The following is a 17,600-nucleotide window of genomic DNA, read 5'->3' on the forward strand; positions in this document are numbered from 1 at the left end:
TTAACTCATGGTCCTGTCAGAGTAGGATTGTTCCAGATAATATATTAGAATTCCCTACATTGCTTTGTCCAGTACATTTTTCACTGGTTTAAGCAATGATGCTTTCACAGGTTATCTTGGAGGAAACTATTCCAATCTCAATAGACCTTACTTGGATTTTTTTTTTCCCCCTGGTATGCAACCTCGTTTTTCTTTTAGCAGTTTCATCCCATTGCTTTAGCTAAACAATCCCTCTCACTGCTTAGTTCTTACACCTGGCGATACTTGTAGACTATCACCACATATGAGCCCCTCTAGTCATCATTTGGCCAAACTAAGCTTTTTTTTAGGTGCTCCTTGTGCATTAGTCACTTCACCCTCTGTTGTTGTTGCTCTTCCATGAATTTCTTCTGCTTCATCAATGAGATTGAGTTGCCCAGGCATTCACATGGTATTCGTTTCACCAGGACTTACTTGATGTGCTCTTTGTATCTGTAACTTTACAATGTTATTAATACTATTTGTAGCTCTATTATTTTATTTATTATCTATTTGTATTCTAGTAGAAACTAGACCCTCCAATTTTGATCAGGGCCCAGTTGTGCCAGGTACCATACATGAACAGAGTAAGAAATATTCCTTGCCTTGAAGAGTTTACAAGAGTAGGCAAGACAGATAGATGGTGGGAGAAAGATGGGGAACTGAAGCAAAGAGAGATTAAATGACACAGAAAATTTACAGCAACACTGAAAATTGAACCAACATGTCCCAAGTCTGTTTAGATCCTTAACCACAAGACCATCCTCTTCTTTGTCTCGCTCTGATCTTGTTTGTCCCGATCCAGCCAAGAAAGGCAAATATTGTTTTGGTATCAATCCAAAAGCCAGTCCACCCTAAAAATGACACTCCCAACACTGACACCCCTTCTACTGATCATAAAATCGTTTAAATAAAACAAAACCTCCAAACCCTACCCCAAGCAGAGTTCTGATCCTGTAAAGGGAGAAGTTCCAAACACTCCATAATATCCACTAAGGTCTTCACTATTTCTTGGGATTTTACATGAAGGGTGCATTAGGTACTGTGGTGAGGGGTGTCATTAGAAAACTTAAGGTAGATAAATGGATTTCTATGTATCTATGAGGTTGCCCATCACCGTGATATCTGCGTGCCAGTCTAAATGCTGATCCTGGTCACTATAGTTATGGTATCACTGTCATCCCTATATTTTTCTGCATGACGGTTTTCCAGATGTCCCTCATTCCATCATATTGCTTTATCATTTTTGAAATAGAGATACTCAATATATATTTCCAAGAAGGGGAATGAAAACATCCATTTCTCTTATAAATGGAGTGTGCATTATGGAAATGTTTGAGTTGAATGGCTTCCGGCGATTAATTTAAGCGTGTGCTGCTATATTGTTTTCCTTCCTACCATGGGTTCCCTATGGAAAAAAGTGAGCAGAGATCAGTTCTAGCCATTAACCGGGGTTTCAAACAGGAGGCCTTTACAAAGAGTGACTGCTGTGCAGTTTTTCTGCTTGCCTTGTTGTAGACTCCTACCGCATATTAAAAAAAAAAAAGTCAAAGGCAGGGGGAAAAATAGACAATTAAATAAAGCTGAAAAATGGTCATGTGTAGAGATGTGCAAATAGATTTTTTTTTTTTTTTTGGCTCACTGGCTGTATCAAAAAATCAAAAAATATTGTTTCAGGTCACCGAACAAAATATTTCGTTTAACCCAAAACAAAATGTTTCATTTAGCTTTAGCGCTTTAACCTTTAAAAATAAATAAATAAAACTGAAGAAAATTTTGGGAAAAAAATCATTTTGAATAAAAAAAAAAAAAAAAAAAGGTTCATTCTGAAAAAGTCAAAATGAAACATGTCAATTGTTCTGGAAAAATGTTTATAGATTTTTCGTATCAAAACAACTTGAATTTTACACCAATTTGTGTATTTCTGTCAACACAGGGTTTGCATTTTCAGTGAAAAACAGTTTTACCCGAAAAAGTTCAGCCCTGCTCTAGGCGTGCGTGCGTGTGTGTGTGTGTATGTATATGTGTGTGTAAGACATGGCAAGAGGATTGGTTTCAAAATGTGGTTGAAGGAATTCTGACAAATCATGTTTGTTTTTTAAAGCCAGATAATGGGGGTGTCTTAGGTTCACCGGGGGGCGGTTCTGTTTTCTTAAGTGCTGTGTAAAACTGATTGGTTTGGAATACTGGAGAGCAGGGTGAACGGATGGTTTAGAGTTGAATTGGGGGATAGGCAGCCCTTGACTCTAGATTGCTCTTAACTCTACATCAGCCAGGGGGAATTTTGCATGGATGGATGCTGGCAATGCCATGAATTCTTATTGAATTTAACATGTGCGAGCTTCCACCCATGTGGATTCAGTTGGAGAATCGGGGCCCTGGGTCATGAGAAACTGAAAGTTGTCCTTGTCTAATGCCTAGGTGACTAGATTTGGAAGTCTCAATCCAGTTTGTGATGGGCAGGTTTCCATGTCTCACTTGCACAAAAACCTAGCCACTTTGTTGGCCTTCTCTACAGAGAGGCCGGGGAATGGAGAACACACACTGCTAACATAGGGCTGTAGGGAAATTTTCCACTGTCTGTGAGAAACATGGTGTGGCACTATATAGAGGACTCCAGCCTCTAGCAGTGTTGGTCCATCATCTCTTTAAAATAATTACAATAATAGAGTCCTGATGGCCATTATTTTAACACAGAGCGTCCATCCATCCATCCATCATGTAACTAGCATATTTCTAATGCATGCATTACCATAGTAACTAAATGCCATGCAGGTCAGTAAGTCATCAGCAGCTCTTCAATCTTCTCCCACACTTTCCTCCCAATATCCCTCATGTCTTGCAGTAAGAGGGTAGAGATCCGTCTCCATACCCCTCTCTGGGCTTCTCTGCCAAGGCTGCCCACAGGAGAACCAATTACCAGCTAACAATCTGAAATCCAATCTGAGCCATTGCCTCTGCCTGGCTCCCATGTACACAGGCTCCTTTTAATGGAGTGACTCTTATTTTCCACCTCCTCACCGCTAAATGTCAGGATGGACTTTTTCTGTCCTCCTCGGCTGAGGTCTTATCTCTCTCTCATTATTTGATAAAACACCAGGAAGACAGTGGAGAAGTAATTAAATTCAGTACCTGAGCAGAGAGCGAGGTGAAGGCGGGAGGGAAGAGAAGGAGGAGGGTGAGTATGGAGAGTTTTTTGTGAATCATTTTTCCTCCTCCATTTAGTTGAGGCCTGGACTGAGATGACTAATGTAGGAGGACAGGGTTTTTTTTTTTGTTTTTTTTTAAATGAAAGGCTCTCGGCTTCCTGAATGCTGATATTTTGCCAGCAAGCTGCAGTCAAGGTTGAAATTGGAAGGAATATTGAACAGCCCTCGATTGGAGAGTTATTTCATATTTATCTTTGTCATTTATTTATTTATCTTGTTGCTTGCAACCCGTTTCCCTCCCCATCTTCCTTTTATTTCTCCTTTTACTAGACTTAGCCCACACTTTTTTCTGCATTCTTTTCTTTTGTAACAATAACTGTTTTCCTCCCCACAACATGTATGATTCTGGTATTCATTTTTTAATTCTTTCCTTTTTTCTCCCCTCATGTATATCGTTTTTGTGTTATCTTCGATCCCTCTGTTAGATTTTCCCTTTTCCCCCTCTTTTTTTGGTCATGTTAGTGAATGGTATGCCAAACTGAGGGCCCAGGGAAATTGTGTCTTCCATATATCTCCAGCGAACTAGGGCCAGATTCCCAGCTGCTGTCAATTGACATAGCTGGTGATGACTTCACTGGATCTAAGAGTCTAGCCCCTTGATTCAGCTCAAGAAGTGAAAGTTCCCCAGTACGTCCATCAGGGGACTCAGTCCAGTCCTTGGGAGGTTCAGTTTTCATGCCCCTTCAGTCCCTGGCCTTGTACCAGTTGTTACATTCAGTCCCTTTACTTATTTTTGGAGGTGTTTAGCTTTTATCATTTACATTGTTTCAGTAGTGCCTTTGTTCCAAATTATTGGTAGCACAATAGTGTCCATGCCCCCTCCCCCATTCAAGGATCAGGACCCTGTTGTACTAGGAGCTGTATGCACCAGTAACAAGAGGTTGGCTCTTGACGTACACAGCTCACAATCAAGGTATTGTAACCTCTGTTCCAGGCCTGTTCCTCTTTCCGACAACTCTCCTTCTTATTTCTCATTATTATAATTCTCATACTGTTTCGTTGCAGAGACCTGAGCTGTGTCTTGAAGACAGCGACACTGGGATCGGCAGATGGTGTGTGCTTGAGCCGCAAGAACAGCTCTAAGTTGCTACAGATTGGCTACATATCTATTAGGAGAAGATGGCCATCTCCTTGAAGATCTGCTTCTTCACTCTTGTGCTCCTTCCTCTGGTATGGAATCCCAGGAACAATGGGTGCATGTCTCTATCATGGCGTACTGCGGATGCATGTTTTTTAAATGCATGGGGTTGTCAGCCCACACTAGGAGAAGGGCCTGTTGCTGACAATGGTTGATGGTGCTCCAGCTTCCCCCTTAGCTGCTATTAAACCACTTTCAGCGTCTAGGGCAGATGGGGGTAGAATGATGCTCACCGCCCTTTTTGTAAAGGAGAAGAAGGCAGGGTCATAAAGGAACATGGTCAGGGTTAAAACAGCAGCCAAGATTGTGAAGAGCCACTCGTGTTTTTGGAGGCCTCCATTTTTGGATGCTCAACTTGAGACAACCTAAAATGGGGCCTGCTTTTTAGAAAGTGCTGAGCACCCACCCTTTTGAAAACCAAAGGCACTAGTCACTTTTTTAAGACTCTTGAGCTGTATTCAAGAATTATAGGTATCACGAGATCTGTGGGTGAAAGATGCTCGGTAAGGATTACTTACAGCTGTAGCTGTAGCAAATTACTTACAGCTACTGCCACACTGCTTCATGCATTTCAGTTCAGCTCCTTACTAGAGTAGTGACTTCTTAGGACTTCTCAGAAACAGGACCGGCTCCAGGGTTTTTGCCGCCCCAAGCGGCGAAAAACAAAAACAAAAAACCACGATCGCGATTGCGATCGGCGGCAACTCCACTGCGCCGCTTTCTTCTTCAGCGGCAATTTGGCGGCAGGTCCTTCCCTCTGAGAGGGACAGGGACCCTCCGCCGAATTGCCGCCGAAGAGCCCGACGTGCCGCCCCTTCCCCTTGGCCGCCCCAAGCACCTGCTTGCTCAGCTGGTGCCTGGAGCCGGCCCTGCTCAGAAAACATTACATAGAGCGAGTCCATGGGATATATTGTGTTTAAACCCTGAATCCCAGCCTTATTAATAGCTCCCACTAACCTTTGAATACAGAATGCTACACAGTTGCTTAGATATTTACATTTTAATGCATCCAGACAAGCTGAGCATTTTAAAAGGCTACTTAAAATCAGATTATGTAATGTATTAAACAGCTATTTGATCAAGGAGTTTGACTATCTTTTGTATAGACATTTTGCTGCTATACGATGGATTTACAACATCTGTATCACAAGGTACAGCACGCAGCATACCATTGATACTCCTTTATTTAAACACATGTAGATGTACATTCTTTCGCCTCGGGTCTTCTTCAGAGATTATTTTCACACTCCAAATGCAGAGTTTATCAACTGGATTCTTCGGATTGGAATGAAAACTGTAGTACGCTTCAAAAATTTGGCATAGTCAGCAAACACAAACATTTGCTCTGTGAATGCTTCTAGCTAGAAGCACTCAGCCCTCTTGATTGTTGGCTAGTTCGTCTGGTCAGATAGGAAGTCTTCCTTATAGACAAAACACTACAGGTTTGAGATGCAGATGTGACAGCAGCCATGTCCTCTTGGCTGATAAACTGACCTCTGGCAGTAGAGCCTGATGGGAATGCTCAGTGCTTCCCCTCTCGCTCGAATTTTCTGCTCTGGGAGCTCTCATTAGCTCAGCTCCGAGGTTAATGTTGTGTGAGATATGTAGAGTTGTCTGCCTTTAATGGTGGTTTCTATGCTGGCTTCAAGCAGATACTGAGCCTGTTTATTATCTACCAGCTCCTCTTTTCTGGATTCTCCTGTTCACTTCTAGCTGTGCTTCCTACCTTTGTCTCTGCACAGATTTCAGCAAGGCTCTTCCTCTTTTTCACTGCTGCTCTCTGGCCTTAAAGACAAAATGCTCTGTTCTAAACGCATATGGATTATATGTGCAACATTATTATTATTATTATATCCTATATAGTATTGTATTTGGGCAGGGGGAGGAATTCCTTACCTGAATTCCTAATATCAGCTTGGTTGCTGCCCTTAGACAAAGGGAGTTGTTGGCAGCACAAGTTATTTTCTCACATAAGCAGTAAGATAGAGGTAACTAGTAATATAAGATGTTAACAAAAATAGAGATGGGTCATGGTCCCTCTGGGATCCAGAATTCAGCTTCTTCTCCTTATGTGTTAGTGTCCGTGGGAGTTCATATCTGGGTTTAAATTCAGACTGTTGGAGGCAGGCGTCATTTGGCCAATCCCGGTTTCTGGTTTGGGAAACAGGAAAGCCATGCCAATGGCATCCATCAAATATTGAAACAACACATTTCACTTTCTGTTCCAATGTAAATTAACTTGGATGCTCCAAAGTCCAACTGGCTGGTATAGACAATAGGTGAAACAAGATAGCACACTAGAAGAACATCAGATTATGGGGACATGGAAAGGATATTGTGAATGTACAATGAGGCTATCAAAAAGCGCAGAAAACAGTGAAAAAGAAAGCTACACGGCTCTAGAAACCCACCACTCTCTCCTCCCATGCTGTATCATGGGCTTTGGACTGGATATGAACCACAATTCTAAAGATGAAAGAATCTATATTCAACTGCAAAGCTCCAGGGCAAGGCAGATTTCACTTTGATTCCTTGTTAGTGTGGGTACAGGAATCAAGTAGGCCCTGAAAGGTTCAAAAGAGTGATTAAATGGTGAGCATGCTGTTGTCTCTTAATGTTCTCTTACACCTTACCTCTCTTTCCATAAGAAACTAGGGTCAATTCCCATTGACTTCAGCGGAGGTCAGGATTTATGCCCAGGTTCTCAAAAACTGAGCATTAGTCACTTTTTGAACCTGTCCCAATAGTGGTCGTATTTTTTAAATAATAAATGTTTAAGGGCTTTTCTACACCAGTGTTTTTCGACCTTTTTTTTTTCAAAATTTCAAACAGAGGCACGGACCCCTTTGGATATCTTAGACATAGTCTGTGGATCCCAGAGGTCTGCAGACCTCAAGCTGAAAACCGCAGTTCTATGGTGGTAACAACCTTTTGCAGACCCCTTAGACATATTCTGTAGACCCCCAGGGGTCCGCAGACCCCAGGTTGAAAACCACTAGTCTACACAGTATGTTAGTGCTCACTAGCTGGGGTGTAAATTTGGGAGCACACCAGCGGGTCATGCACTAACTGGCCCAGGTGGCCCCTCCTGGCATGCGCTAAAAGTTCTCTAGTGCATGCCGAGACAGTCCCATTTCAAACAGCACTACGTTAGCATGTGCCAGCAGGGTCCACCTGGCCAGGTAGTATGCAACATCCCAGGTGGCTTGCACTAATGCATCATGTCACTTGAATGAAAAGAAAATGGCCTCCCTTTCCTGTGTATTTTCTTGAGTGTGGAAATCAGCATGGTAACTTTAAAACAAAAAAGAAAATTAACAGCAAGAAGAATGGAATGAGGTCCAATACATGCTATTACAATACCACTGTGGAACACTGAACCGTTAGCTTAATGACTTTGAAGGACAAAAAAAAAAATCCCCATCTAGGGGTAGTGTCTGTAACCAGTAAAAGAGTTTCACATATTCGAAAGTAAAGAGAGAAACTCCCCGGCTTGAGATTCAGCCCAGCACTGTGACCCCTGGTGTGGGGCTCTGTCCTGCCTAAAGGCATTTTGGGTGAAATCTTGGCTCCATTGAAGGTCGATGGGAGTTCTGCTGTTCACTTCAGTGGGGCCAGGATTTCACACACAGCACTGGAATTGCTCTCCTGGCCAGACGCTCACCAGGCTGCCGTTTGGTCCCAATGCACTAGACCTGTGTGCTCTCAAGCATTCCTTCGACACAGCAGGCAGCAGCCCTGTATTTCCCTTTGGCCTTCATGGCATGCATCCTTGGTACAGATGGGGCTCCACAGCTCAGCTGCCCCATGCCCCTAGGACCAGTGCTGAAGCCCCAAGATATGCCAGTCATTTTTCCAGAGCTCGAATCTTGAGGGAACTCTGGGTTTGCAGTTCCCCTTTTAGGGACACATGATAGTGGAAAAAGCACAAATAAAAAGGGTGTGTAAGGGGTTCCAAATGCAATTACTTTTTACTTTGATATCCTGAGAAATACACATTCTAGGCAAAACAATGAAACTACCAATACGCATTTCCCAGCTTCAGGTTTTTGCGCATTCCTGAGTGCTCTCTGGGTTTAGCTCAGAGTCCTCTGGAGTGTCCTGGATCCTTTCTCTCCTCTTGCACATGCCTTCCTCTCCAGATCATGGAGTCTCTCTCTCTCTCTCTCTCTCTCTCTCTCTCTCTCAAATATTCAGTGAAAGACCATCTCTTTGTCAGGTAACCCCCACTCAGCCGTATCTGGTTATCAAAGCCCCTCCCCAGGTGATCCATTGCTTACATACCTCCCAACTTGAATTCAGATTTGGTGGTTTGACTTATGTGGCAGTTATCTCTGTTTGTCCTAGGGTGCTCCCTTTAAAAAGGGCAATCATCAATATTTAACAACCCTCTGTTGTTAGCCCTTTGCCACCAGTCGAGATGTTAGGCCAAGGCAGAGGTAAAAAGACATCAGGACAGCATGGACCAGCCTTACAATCAAAATGGCGTTGCCAGTCTGACAGAGAGATAGAGTCCCTAAAATCAGACAAAATCCAAAAGCTGTACGTAGACAGTGCTCTAACCAGGGGTGGCTCTGTGTTTTGCCGCCCCAAGCACGGCAGTCAGGCGGCGGATTCGGTGGCGTTTCTGTGGGTGATCTGCTGGTCCGAAACCACGGGACCGGCAGACGTCCTGCAGGCATGCCGCCGAAGGCTGCCTGACTGCCGCCTTCACGGCGACCGGCAGGCCGCCCCCCCGCAGCTTGCCGCCCCAGGCATGCGCTTGCTACACTGGTGCCTGGAGCCGTTCCTGGCTCTAACCCCTGTCTCATCAAACAGGCAGCTGATGAATTGAAGAGATACAGGAGGTGTTCAAGATGGCAGGACAAGATGGCAAACCAAAAGCCTCTTGCACTTGTGCTAGTGAGGCTGGGAGAGGGAACTGAGAGGAGGCTGATGCTGGATAAGATGAGGAATTGGGAATGACAAGCTCAATGAGATTTGTAGACTCAGATTTTCAAGGCAAGAAGGGATCATTATGATCATCTAATCCAACCTCCTTCACAACATAGGTCATATAACAGCAGTTCCCAAACTTTTTGTAAGCATGACCCTATTTTAATTAATTATTTCTGTCTGGGACCCCAGACAGCATGGGGGACAGCATTTTGTAGAGCAATATGGAGTCCTCCACACAGCGTGACCTTGCATGCACAGTACATGTGAGGTCACACTGTGCAGATGATGCCACTTTGTAGAGCACAATGGCGTCCCCCATGTGATGTGACCTTTCCCGCACCGTGCATGCGAGCTCACATTTTGCAGAGCAAAAGGGTGTCCTTAGCACACTAGGGATTGGTGCAAACCCATCTGCTGATGGCACGATCCCATTCAGTGTTGCGATCCACAGTTTGGGAACTGCTGCCGTAGAATTTCATCCAGTGATTCCTGCATCCAGCCAAATGACTTGTGGTTGAATTAGACCATAGCTTCTTTAAATCATTGCATTAGATAGAGAAATTCTCCACAGACCTTGATACAGAGGCGTGTCTAGAGGAATTCCATAAAAGGTTTTAGGAAGGAGCCATCCGAGGGCCCCCAAAGTGGGAATCTTCTGACAAGATTTTCAAAAACGGACTCTCAATATTGAACATCCAGCAAAGGACACATTTAAAGTGGCCTGATTTCCAGAGGGTTACTGCTCAGAAATTGAGGCCCATTTCACGTGTCTCAGATTGGGCACCCAAAGATTGAAACACCCCAAATCACTAGTCACTTTAAAACAAAAATCTTGTCCCTCATTTTTAAAGGTGAATTTTGTTGTTGTTGTAACAATATATAATAGATCTCGAGCTTCCAGGTGAATGGACTTCCTGGTAAGTGTCAAAAGGCAACAAGCCACTGCTTACTATCTCCTGCATTTCAGTAAGTTGCTATGATCGCTGTTGTGAATAATTAATGATTGACTATGGCTTCTGTAATGAGCGGCACTCGTTTGGGCATAATGAACGACCAGAAGGCAAATCAGGGTTAATAGGGTAGAATACTCGTCTTCTATGCATATCATTTTTCAGTGGCTCTGTACTTGTTGACAGTGCAAGATTTTGCTATAGTCTCCTGCAGGGTTCCAGAGAGGAACATCACTGATTTTTTCTCCCCCTCTCGTTATTGGAAAGACTTATGCCTCAGGTAGAGTTTTTATTATAATTTCTTTGTGTGTTAATTATTCATTCATTTTTCCTCCCTCGAGTTTCCTCTCTCAAGCTGGAGCCTGTGCATATCGCACTAACGTTATTTACACCGTATGCCTTGTTGTGGCCGCAAATTGCTTTGCAATATCTGTACTAGTGGGTTTGCTCTCTGCTTTGACTCTCTGATCAAATGTGACATTGATCCCCTTCACTCCTGGATCTCCCTGCTCTGTACAGTATCGATGTCTGGAGGCCATTCACATTCTCTTGCTGAATTTTACCAGGTTCCTTTCTTAGGTCAGTTGCAGATATCACTGAAAAGTTTTAGAGCAAACTAATTTCCTTCTTACATGCCGCAGACTAAGAGGCCCGGTAAAACGCTTTCTTTCCCACGCCATGCTGCGTTGTTTTGCCTTTCCACCCACACAGCTGATATTTGATACATCTCTATGGTACTTGCATGACTCCCATCAGTGTAGTATCTGAGCACCTCACAAGCTTAAATGTCTTTATCCTCACAACCCCCTTGTGAGGCAGGGCTGTTATTCCCAATTTACAGATGTGGAACTGAGGCACATAGAGATTAAGTGACTCGCCCAAGGTCACACAGGAAGTCTGTGGCAAAGCACGGAATCAAACCCAGGTCTCCTGAATCTCAGACTAGCACTCTAACTAGTGGTCAAGTCACTTAGTCTCTCTGTGTCTCAGTGCCCCATCTGTAAAATGGGCATAATAGCCCTGCCTCACAGGAGTGTTGGCATCTCTTGGCATGATGTACATTCCATAAAGCAGTGGGATGGACTGGATTCATAGTCCTCTTTTATACGTAGAATAAAGCCATCACTGATGAGAAACCAATGTAGCCACACCACTGCAAACCCCAAATGATAGACAAGGAAAGCCATGACTTGCACTGGTTGAGCGTTCCTTGTTTCAAGTCAGGGTGAACTTAACCAGTGCAAGTCATGCCTTTTCTTGTCTCCACTTGGAGATTGCACCTGTTCAGCTCATTGACTGAATGATCATGATGGTCCCTTCTGGCTTTAAAGTCTGACTTTCTGCATATTGCAGGCTACAGAACCTCACACTCTCCTGTAATAAGCCCATAATCTCTTTGAGTTACTGATGTCTGGTCCCTGATCGCAGAATCAAGGCTAATACCAAATATAGACAAGGCCATGTGGTCCCCTTCCACTGAGGAGAGGATGAAAGGGAAAAAAATATCCAAAAATTCTCTGCTTATTTCATCCGATGGAAATCCATAAGAGTAAAGCTCATCTGTGCAGGAGACAGAGCTTTTAGAGGCCAGTCCAAGACTGCGGAACAAACTCCTCCAGGAACTAAGGGCCACCACAGACCTCACCACCTTAAGTGCAAGGTGCCTTTCTTTGACCTCCCTTCTGTAACATAAACACAGAGCAGTGTATACATTAACCCCCAAACCCTACCCAAATCTTCTACTGCATGCACAATTGTCACCTGGGCAGGGTGAGAGAGAGAGAGAGAGAGAGAGAGAGAGAGAGAGAGAACAAGCCACATGTGACAGATATTATGCATTAATGTGATGCGCTACTGGAAGATGCTCAGATACTACAGTGTTGAAGGAGGTAGAAGAGTCTCTACAGAATAGAGTCCTACCACTTTGCCCTCCGCTTGTGGGAGCAATTAGAAGAGACAAAGAAAGAGCAGAGGATGTGGTCTTTTCACCACATGGAGCATGAACATCTGGAAACTCCTGGACAGCCGTGCCATGAATTTTGGAAGAGCTGAGCATATCCCTGCTTTTCTAGACTGCTTTTGCTCCTGGCAACTTCCCTGATTGCAGCAATGCCCCCCCTCTTTTGGAGGTGGAAGTCAATATTGCTTTGAGAAGCATCATCTGTGGCATGAATTCTGCAGCTGATCTGTGGCCATGGAATACATCTTTAATGGTGTGTGTGTGTGTGTATAGTACATAGGACAATGGGGCCCTGATCCCAGAGTTAGGATGGATACTGAAAAAGTTGTTATTAAACCTCATGCTTCTGGGCTTAAGCCAAATTTCTAACGAGTGGCTTATGTCTATACTGCAGTCATGGAGTGTGACTGCAGTTTGAGTAGACCTACCAGAGCTAGCTTTACTGCTCCCACTACCCAAGCTAGCTAGATTAAAGCAGGTGAGCTTGTACAGCCTGGGTTGAAGCCTGTGCTGCCACAGTTTCACTGCTCTGCTACCTGAGCGAGCTAGATTAACGCTAAAGCTAACACAAGCTGCAATCACACCCCGGCTGCAGTGTAGACCTACTACCCTTAGAGACCAGGAACAGACCTATTGGGGAGGGCAGATTATCCCATATTTGCCTTCTGTGGGGTTCTTGCACTGTTCTCTGAAGCATCTGCTACTAGTGGCTGTCAGAGACAGGATACTGAGCTAAGTGGATCTCAGGTCTGATCCAGGTACTACTGTAATGCAAACAATAGAGGCATTGCTACTAATGGGGTTAAAGTGCTTTTAACATAAATGGATCTGATTTTTGTGTGTCCTCAGCAAGGTCAGAGCTGATGAGATATCATGGATGCCATCACTTTATCAGATTTATATTCAACCTCGCTCTCATTCCTTTCTCTGTCTTGCCTGCATGTGCCTTGTCTTCATTTGTCCAACTGTTCTCTGCACCCTTCAATCCTTTTCTCTCTGCTGTCACTTTCCCTGTCATTTGACTGGGTTTATTTTAGCACACAGCTGCAAATGCAATAGGGGTGTTTTTACTGGAAACGTTAACAAAGTCATCATAAAATTATTGAGAAAATGGGGTCTTAAAACACGGCTCTTTTGTCTGGTACAAAAAGCACTCGAGAAACAAAGAAATTCATGAGTCACAAAGTTGGATTTGGATTTGAACTGAATCTTAAATGCGACTGCAATGCAGGTGTTTTAACTGTCTGTAATAGTTCAATCAGATGTATTTCTTGAGCTAATGCTTGGAGTTTTCTGTGGATGCACTTTGAATGCCACACGGCTTGAAAATCCAGATGGTAAAATATTCCATTCGATGGTTGATTAGTTAGATTACTGAGATGTGCCTTGGAGTCCCTGACAAAGGAAGGTGTAATTGATGCTCCTTGTATACTAATAGTGAGGTGTGCAAGACTGCAAGGTAAATATAAGCTGGGGGAGGCAGGGAACCTCTACGAGATCAGAGGTCTGTAGCTGTATCTGGCAGCGTCAAGCCTCCATTTACTGAGGCGAGGAAAGGACCCAGACATGTTTTCTTCAATCATATTGACTGAGAGGAGATAGATTACTAGATCTTTTTAAGGGCACGTTGTCCCCTGACCTTCCTTCTGCTCTTCATAATCCACTTACACTTCTGCTCTGTCCTTTTATTACACTGGGATAAATTCAAATAGGATCATCTAAACTCAGGCCTCTTGTGATTGAAGATGAGGAAGTTCTTTCTAGAGGCATTCTTGGTTGCTTCATTGCCTAGTTCCTCTTGCTCCCTGCTGATGAATCTTTGAGGACACGCAATTTCCTTTTCTTCCCAACTGTGATGGGCACAAATAAACACTTGTTCTCTTCTCCTCTGACCACCTTTGTTTCCTTGCTTGGCTATTACCAACTAGCCTTGAACCAGTTCTTCTGCCTTTCCTCCATTCAGGTGTTTTTGGTTTCAAGATCTTGTATCCATTAGAAAGGTCGAGGACTCCAAGTGGGGTGGGATATTGTCTGCCACAGGAACCCCTAACACAGATGTGCCTAGGACCAAACCATTTCATATAAATACACTTATATATCTCCAAGGTCCCCTGCTCAAATAAGAACCAGGGTTGAGCCAGAAGCATATGCGTTGCACAGTGGGAAACCTCAGGGAACTAAGTATTATTACTGCTGCTACTTATTGTTATTACCACTGCCATTTTATGTATCACTTATAGATAGTGCTATAGGGGTACCGAGGAGTAGGAGGCAATCAACAAGACACTGGCTGGGCCCAGAGACATATGCCATTGTGGCTAATAATTGGTCTGGGCACACAACACAAGTGAGGTGGTTCACAGGAAGAAGATAGAACAGGTCTCACCAAAAATTGCTCAGATTGGAGAGTCAAGGTCCAAGAGTCTAGAATAACACAAGCTGAACTATGCCCATGTTCACTGCAGGTTTGTGAATAATTACAGAGCAAAATCAGGTTGCCTAGGAGAGGCCAGTGTTTAAATAAAGTTCAAACAAGATTTTTTTTTTTTTTTTTTTTAAATGGAGATATCCCATCTCCTAGAACTGGAAGCGACCTTGAAAGGTCATCGAGTCCAGCCCCCTGCCTTCACTAGCAGGACCAAGTACTGATTTTGCCCCAGATCCCCAAGTGGCCCCCTCAAGGATTGAACTCACAACCCTGGGTTTAGCAGGCCAATGCTCAAACCACTGAGCTATCCCTCCCCCCAATGCTAGACTATGCAAGAAACCACATGGGGATACTTTGCAGAGGTCATGTAAAGCAGGGAGTTAACATAAGTTTTGCTCTCTGTGCACTTATGCAGCATCTTTCATCAGAAGCTCTCAAATCTGTATTACTTAATACATAGTATTAGAAGATCATTTTGAGGATTAGAGCACTGGACAGGAACCCAGAAGATGTAGGTTCAATTCCAAGGAGTGCCACGGTATCCCCTGTGTGACCTTGGGAAAGTCACTTACATTTTCTGCGTTCCCATCTGTAAAAGGATGCTAAGAATACTAGCTTGTCTACTTAGACTATAAACTCTTCGGGCTGAAACGGTCTCTTACGGTCTGTTTATACAGCAACTAGTGTGCTGGGGCCTGCACGTGACTGAGCTGCTCTGCTGATAGAAGCAATAAAAATATAGATAGAATGTCAGACATTAAGATGTACTGAAAAACAAGTTCCTTAGTACATCGGTACAATACATTAATGGCAAAACATCTAGATCTGAACCCATTTCATAAGCTTCTGGTTATGCACACACAACTATCTAAACATTGATAAATTTTTTTATTTAGGCTTAACAGATAGCTCGGTCTTAAAAATGTTTGGTAGCAGATTACAAAACACAAAATGGTTGCCTTACATTAAAACCTTCCCCCGCTCCCTGGTAGTAGCCATAATAATATCTGTGACAAGCAAACAGTATGGGGCCTACAGAGATTTAGGAACTTTTATTAGGATTTTTTTCCCCTCTTGTTTTGTATTTGTAAATTTGGAGGAGTATTGGATGAACAGCTTTATAAAAACTAGATATAAAATATTAGAGTCACTGGAAAAGAGCATGTAAAATAAAATGTCAGATTCGATGATTCCCCCCCCCCCCCCCGGTGGTGTTCAGTTATTAATATCCAGCTCCTGGAGGGAAATTATTCAAGTCTGTAAGAAGGGTGTTGCTGGGCTTTTCTTCCTTTCTATTGCTGAATCAGCAGCCTGTGCAGATTTACTGTAGAGTTAGCTCTCGGTGAGACAGCCTCAAGTGCAGACTGCAAGCTGCGTTAATAAGGAGACAGGAGTGAAAGCCAAAGGGTAGGAAGGAAGGGTCTGAGCAAAAAAAGGAAATTTTCTTTGTATTGCTTACCTGTCATTTACTACAATTCTGTGGCATTAGTCAGGAACTCAGGTATTCCAAGACTGGCTCTCTGACTGGTTCAATCCATGGCCTTCGATAGGCATCTATCCATTATGTGCCTCAGTTTCCCCATCTCAAGCACAACACTTGTCTGCTTTACTGCGGTGTTGTATGGGATGAATTAGTCAAAATCTGTAAAGCCCATCAAGAAATATTGCTACCATATGTAATTTCCCAGTATAGTTATGACTGCAGACCCCAAGGGTAAATAAAAACAAATTCAGCAAAGCCTTCTATTTATTTCTCTGGGCAGGAGGTGAACAGCTTCACTTTAGTCCCACTTTGACTCCCATTTCTTAACAGGAAGCAACACTTCTCTCACAAAATACTTATCTGGCAACTGCTGAGGCCCGGTCTACACCACAGAGTTAGGTGAACGCAAGGCAGATTACGTCAACCTAACTCTGTAAGCGTCTACACTAAAATGTCGCTCCTGCCAATGTAACTCGCCCGCTACGCCACCTTAATAACTCCAGCTCCGCAAGAGGCGTAGCGCTTAGGTTGATGTAGTTAGGTCGGCGCAGTGTCAGTGTAGACACTGAGTTGCTTACATTGACTGTTGCTGGCTTTCAGAAGACTTCCCACAATGCCCCACACTGACACAGAAAACTGTGCAAGTGCTCCTGGTGAGGGCGTGGTAGTGTGAATGTGCTGGCCCCTGCTTCCCGCAGCTCCCATTGGCCGGGAATGGCAAACTGCGGCCACTGTGAGCTGCGGGGGGCCGTGCCTGCGGACGGTCAACATCAACAAAAAGTCTCGTGGACCGCCAGCGGATTACCCTGATGGGCCACGTGCCAAAGGTTGCCGACCCCTGATCTAACGTATTGCAGCACAGCATGAACAAACAACCATCCCAGAAGTTTTCTAACATCGTTCTGAAGGCTAAAAAAATCTGACCTCATCTTTATGTTTACCTACCCTTTCCCTTCTCAGTGCACGTCAGCACGCTTGTTCTGTTCAACCAGTTTCTTCTGCAGCTGCCTAGGAGATTTCTTTGGGATGTTTTTGTGAATAAAATGTCTAGATTGAGGCCAATAATGTCTCTCTTGATAACATCCATGTTGCTATGGGCAGGTCTACCCTACTGCTTAAGTCGATCTAACTTACGTTGCTCAGGGGTGTGAAAAGACACTCACTTGAGCAACGCAAAGGACAGTGATCTAAACGCTGTCCACGCTGGCATTGTCGGTGGAAGATGCTCTCTGGCCGACATAGCTTCTGCCTCTCGCCAAGGAATTGTGATGACGGGAGAGCTCGCTCCCGTCAGCATAGACCATCTGCACCAGACAAAGCTGCACCGATGTAGCACTTCTAGTGTAGACCTGCCCTGTTGTTTACAAACCACTGACCACTGATTAGTTTGTTGTTTTTTTTGCTGCAGCTGCAGCCTATTGCCTGCTCCCTCAATCCCTGTATGATGAAGCTATTAATATGCAGCTAAAAACAATA

The 17,600-nt window shown here is 43.9% G+C and overlaps 1 protein-coding gene across 8 annotated transcripts in view; it reads left to right on the top strand.

Annotated features, from left to right (window-relative positions):
• Window positions 1–17,600, top strand: part of LOC135874248 (pituitary adenylate cyclase-activating polypeptide type I receptor-like) — a 184,835-nt gene that overhangs the window by 44,527 nt on the left and 122,708 nt on the right. For all 8 annotated transcript variants that reach the window (XM_065399023.1, XM_065399025.1, XM_065399027.1 and 5 more), the window contains exon 2: window positions 4,233–4,397. In XM_065399023.1, coding sequence (XP_065255095.1) covers window positions 4,347–4,397 — 51 coding nt within the window. In that variant the 5' untranslated portion in view covers window positions 4,233–4,346. The remainder of the gene's footprint in view (window positions 1–4,232; window positions 4,398–17,600) is intronic.

Source organism: Emys orbicularis, chromosome 2 (genome assembly GCF_028017835.1).
Source record: "Emys orbicularis isolate rEmyOrb1 chromosome 2, rEmyOrb1.hap1, whole genome shotgun sequence".
Lineage (NCBI taxonomy): Eukaryota > Metazoa > Chordata > Testudines > Emydidae > Emys > Emys orbicularis.